Source organism: Mesoplodon densirostris, chromosome 8 (assembly GCF_025265405.1).
Source record: "Mesoplodon densirostris isolate mMesDen1 chromosome 8, mMesDen1 primary haplotype, whole genome shotgun sequence".
NCBI classification, from domain to species: domain Eukaryota; kingdom Metazoa; phylum Chordata; class Mammalia; order Artiodactyla; family Ziphiidae; genus Mesoplodon; species Mesoplodon densirostris.
The window spans coordinates 90,951,838-90,957,837 of NC_082668.1; the positions used below are offsets into that span (position 1 = coordinate 90,951,838).

Consider the following 6,000-nt stretch of genomic DNA (forward strand, 5'->3'; position numbering starts at 1 on the left):
CAAAAACTTATGTTAGGGCCTCCCTGGTGGTGCAGTGGTTGAGAGTCCACCTGCCGATGCAGGGGATACGGGTTTGTGCCCCGGTCTGGGAGGATCCCACATGCCGCGAAGCGGCTGGGCCCGTGAGCCATGGCCGCTGAGCCTGCACGTCCGGAGCCTGTGCTCCGCAACGGGAGAGGCCACAACAGTGAGAGGCCCGCGTACCGGAAAAAAAAAAAAAAACTTATGTTAAAATTAAATTTGTAAGATAAGACACATGAATTGACATTGATTCACCAGCCTTTTGCTGTACTTGCTGAGGCCTTTCATTTGCATATGGGTCTGCAGATTGAAGTTTCAATTGTCTTTCTTGCAGAAGCTATACTTACAATACATTGTTTTGGTTTCTTTAATCAAAGAAACAGCCAAGTGCATAATCCTTGTTGATTATTATGCAGTTCCTTACAGTTGTCTTCTGATTTGACAGCAATTTTTATGTGGCTTTCCTTCATGAGTCTTTATGAAACATTCATCTTAGTTTTCAAAGAACCCCCTCCCGCCCATTTTTTCTGCTTTGTTAAAAGCAATACTTAGATTAAATTACAATGACAGATTTAAGTATATTAACAGATTTAGGAACAATTACAGGTGACTCTTCGTAAGCATATAGCTCACCTGGTGGAAACACACTTGCCTGGGTTGTTCCATGTGTTTATCTGACAAATCAGTATAAATTACAGGGATAGAAAGCGCTGGATTAGTTCAGCAGTGGGCTGTTGGTACCTAATTTTTTAGCGACGCTAGTTTCTTGTTCTGGCCACTAGATGGCACCTATTTTATAGGAAATGCTAAAGACCAGAAAAAGTTAAAAAAGTAAAAGAAAAAGTAAAATTTGTCTGAAAAGGTTTTTTTCAAGATAATTTTCTTTTTTTGAACCATCTCAATTGTGAGGAACTTAAAAACACTGCCTTCATGATGCCCTTTTTATCATCAAATGTAACATTTTTGTTTGAGTCTATAGATCAAGGAGTTCCAGCATAAAGAGAATATGATGTATAGGTGAAAGGTTTCTAGCTCCATTTTGGAAAAAAATAGAATACATGAAGTCTTATAGAATAATTAAGGTCCTTCCTTACTATTATTGGAATGAAACTTCCAGTTCAATATTTTCTACATCTTGGGGAATACCTGTGGCTTAAGGTTGAAACCCTACCAAAATTCCTAATTTGAAGATAATGAGGAACATAGTTTATCTCAATGATACACAGGAAGCTGAAATAGAACAGTGAATTAATTGTGATAATATGTTAGAAACATGAAATTACAATCAGCCCTCTGTATACCTGGGTTCCATATCCATAGATCCAAACACGAATCAAAAATATTTGAAGAAAAAAGAAATTCCAGAAAGTTGCAAAAAGCAGAACTTGAATTTGCTGCACATCAGCAACTATTTACATAATATCTACATTGTATTTGTATAGCATTTACCTTGTATTAGCTATTATAATTAATCTAGAGATGATTTAAAGTATACAGGAGGATATGTAAAGATGATACGCAGATACTACAGTATTTTATATAAGCGACTTGAGCATGGGCAGACTTTGGTATGCATGCGGGGGTGGGGTGGTGATACAGAGGGTTAACTCTGCATGATGCAGAAATCATGTATGCTGTAACTAACATTGGTGACTTTAATGTAGGAGAAGACACAGGATCAAACCCAGATTTCATTAAATGATTGTACGATTACATGTTAAGGTACATATGTGAATTTTTATGCTTTTACACTTAACTGACTTCTTCAGTTAACCAACTTCTGTTTGTCATGTTTTATAAGAATGTCTATCACACGTGTGTAAAACTTCAATCCAGCAGCTCCCAGGCTGTCTGGAGAATTACCGCAAGCAATAAACTCAACATGCACATCAAGCAGTTGCCATAGGCTTAGTAAATAACACATTTCAAATATGTGCTCTATTTTAAAATGTATGTAGATGGTCTTATGTTTGATAAAATACAAATCCAATAAAGTATTGTTTAATTTGTAGTAACCTTTTTGCCATTGTAGATTTTCTCAAATAATGCATTCTAAAAAAATGTCTGATTTAGGTCCTGCTTTGACTTTCAGGCTCTGTCAACAGAATCAATAGAAAGACTCCCGGTGTATAACAAAGCTGCCTGGAAGCATTACAACACCAACCATGAGGCTGACGACTGGTGTGTTCCCAGCAGAGAACCAAAAGACATGACGACATTCCGCAGTGCCTAGACACACTTGGGACCCCTGGAAAATCCAGATGTGTTTTTTTTTTTATTAAATTTGGAAGGGATGGTGTTCAGAACTACATTATACCAAATACTTCATGTGTCGTTTTTACAGTTAACTATTTGGGTAGATAGAATAAGTGGTAAGTTAAATTCCATTTATGCCTGTTAAATCTCCTAAAGGATGAAATTGTACCTATTTTGCACTTAAATTTTCACAGTTAATTGAACATTTTTAAACAACTGTAGTTCTGGTCAACTTTCTCTTTACAGTAGACTTCAGAAGCGTAGAAGTCTTTGGGTTTCTACAGGAAGCTGTGTTGTTTTTTAAGAAATACTTTTATGTCTGCTAGAAACATTTCCTTAATATCGATTAGCCAGTTAGCCATCTTTCTGTTTTAGAGGAGTTCTGCCAGCCTTTATTTAGTAATGACAGATGTAATAAGATGATCTACAGATTTACATGACTGACTACAATTAAAGTAGTAAACAGTTGCCCTGTTAAGTGTAGAACCAGCCACCTTTCAGCACCTACATGCATTGTCTTCACTCTGAAGTTAATTTATCATGTTTTAATTTTATTGCAAAGGATTGTCATGATTGATTTCCTATGGAACTAAGCCAAGATCATGGGCAATCTACTTTGAATATGCTTGTGATTAATGCAATGGGAAATTTTTATACTAAAACCTAACAGCTGCTAAAATTCTAAATTGAATTTAAGAAATTGAGGGCAGAACAGTGAGTCCCCAAAACTGTACTAACAATTGTTGAGATGACCTGGGGGAGCTTTTGAGAAAGGTTTTCTGAGTCCTACTCCAGACATACAGAATCAGACGCTGCGGCTGGAGCCCAGGAATCTCAATTTTTATAACACTTCCTAGATGAGTCTGATGCCTCACCTAGTTAGGAAGCCACGCTTTTAAAGTGAGTAATGATGATACCACATTTGCTAACATAACAGATCTTTAGATTTTGGTTTTCACCTATTGAAAGGTCAGACTTCTAGACTCTAGGAACAAACTGGTGCAATTAGAAGCATAATTGGAAGCAAGAGACAAGTTGGCTACAGAAGAGTCAGGAAACCAAAGGATTAGAACCGTAAATGCACAGGTATTGACAAAAAACATGTTATGAAAAATATCTATACTTTATCAGGAAAAAGTCACCTTGGGCTTATCACATTCAAATGTTTGCATTCGAATGTTAATTTGTAGTATACAAATTTTTGGTATATTCAGTATATTATGATAACTCTGTTGGGCTTTAAGACAGAGATACCAAACAGGTGGTATCATCTTCGTTTTTGAGACTCAAAGTATAGCCCAAAGCTGCCCAGAATTGGAGTGAGGGCTCAAGCTGTATCTGCTGATCACTGTCAGTCGCCTGGTCTAAGAGATCATGAAAGTCAGGAGACTAAGTTGTTAGTCTTACCTCATCTTTTAAGGTGACAGGGAAGTACACTGAAAATAAATTTTAAAGTAAGATTTTAAATGTTTAAAGAACAGCTTTACTACTTAAATGGGGAACTTTATCTGGTAAAATACATTGAGTTGAAACACCTCATTCTCAAAAGGATTATGTAAGCTTAACAGTGCTATACAGATTTGTAAATTGGAAGGGATGTTAAAGGGCCGTTAGCCCAGGACTCTCACATAAGAGATGAGGATCCTGAAACTCGGGGTGTGTGGGGTTTGCCCAGGGCTGATTAGCTGATGGGACCAAATGTTGGAAAAAGATCTTTTACCTATTACTCCTTAATTATGGATTTTATGATAAACAATAGGATATGCTAGTGGATGATTTATATTAGTTCAATGTGTCACGGTTTTTTTAGCTTAAAATTACACTTGTAATGATGAAATAGTTTCAAATCCTTTGAATCAAAGTATTTCTTTCCTAAATGAGACATTTGTACAACTGACATAAATTTGATATTTTTACTTACGATCCACCCACACACACACAGAATTAAAGTTTCTCTTTATTTAAGAGCTAAGAAATTGTGTTTTCAAAGGAAGAGTGAAATCTTTTCCTTTAGCTTCTTTTTAAGGTATAATGGCTTTTTCACTTCGTTACTGTGGTAAGGGACACAAAGTTACATACAAAAATATTTGGGGGAATGCTTTCTCCTAGATGGTTTTAAATTATTATGCTACCTGAAAAGTTTTTAGATTCTTACACTATTTTTCCTCACCAGCATTTAGTATGATGCCATGTAGATTTTAAAAATATACTAAAAGATAAGAAATGGATACTAAGTGATTTTTGTAACCTGGGCATTTAAAGAATATGCCAACATTTTTTTTTTTTTTAGGAAGAATCACAAAAAGTATTCTGCCCTGTACTTAAAATACTAGCTGGCTTTAGATGTCTTCATACTTAATGGTAATCACTTTCTTGCACTGTGAAGTTTTTACATGAAGATGTTGAAGTGGCAGTCTACCCTATTATTTTATAAAATGTTTTGTGTATGGCAATAAACTGAAAACATGGATCAACTCTTACTCAGAAAATAAATTGACCCAATTTAGGTTTTTTTTAATATAATTGTTTTTTAAAATAAAGGTCTCTTTCATCATCAAGGGTCAGCTTTCTGTAAACATTCAAAAAGTCGAGGCTGGGCTTCCCTGGTGGCGCAGTGGTTGAGAGTCCGCCTGCCGATGCAGGGGACACGGGTTCGTGCCCCGGTCCGGGAAGATCCCACATGCCGCGGAGCGGCTTGGCCCGTGAGCCATGGCCGCTGAGCCTGCACATCCGGAGCCTGTGCTTCACAACGGGAGAGGCCACAACAGTGAGAGGCCTGCATACCGCCAAAAAAAAAAAAGTCGAAGCTACATGGCTCATAGTGCACCTCACCATGCTTGGTAGAGGAAGTGTTTAGATTTCCCTGTGTATTCTAATTGCCAAAGCAGGCAGTAGTTTGTATGGTTTGAGTTATGCTAGATTTTCATTATCCAAACATCCACAGATGACTGACTTACTGCATAAATGAACATCTTCTCTTATGTGATTTTCAAGAGGTTATGTTAGTATACTCTTTGAATAACTTTTCACAATATAAGTAATATAGGAAAAGCCTTAATTTAACCAGCATTACTGTGTGCTTGTACCAGCCGAAAGTCAAAATTAAACTCCTCTAGTCAAAGATAGGTTCCTGTCCTGTTCCTGATCAATGGGATATGACCATCAATCTTCCCTTCATTATTAAAGCCAACAAGTTCCATAAAAGGACGGCATAGCTAAAGAACCAGGGAAACAGACTACTAGTGTTAGGGTCCCTTTGTGGCCTTGTGAACAGCCAATCAGAGAGGAAGCCAAAAAAAAAAAAAAAACCAATTTCAGTTTGCATCTTCCATTGCTGTGCCATAAATGTGAAGTTTTAAACAGATGGGTAATCAGGGTTGAGTTAAGCTGGTTTGCAAATACTGTATATGATTAACTTCTGGCCCCCCAAATTAAATTTTCTTATAGTCAAACTGAATGCACTTGAAAAAATGTGGCGTGAAGTATTTTATGTATGGCAAAAAACACACTGCTGGTTTGCTTAGTCCTGGCATTCTTAAATTACTGCACCTTTTGTTCTGTTTACACGTTTGGAAATAATTAGGCATATACTACCCACCCTTCACGTTTCTTCAGCAGTCATTAACCATAGGCTTTTAATAGCGAGAGACAAGATTGCCAGCTTTTTCGAATTTATGACATGAGATGACCATAAAATTGGGTGGCCATGAAATTCTATATTAT

The 6,000-nt window shown here is 36.8% G+C and overlaps 1 protein-coding gene across 1 annotated transcript in view; it reads left to right on the top strand.

The window, feature by feature from the left end:
* Positions 1-5,710, top strand: part of PDK1 (pyruvate dehydrogenase kinase 1) — a 39,775-nt gene extending 34,065 nt beyond the window's left edge. The window contains exon 11 of the mRNA XM_060106413.1: positions 2,114-5,710. Coding sequence (XP_059962396.1) covers positions 2,114-2,254 — 141 coding nt within the window. The 3' untranslated portion in view covers positions 2,255-5,710. The remainder of the gene's footprint in view (positions 1-2,113) is intronic.
* The last annotated feature ends 290 nt before the right edge of the window (positions 5,711-6,000 follow it).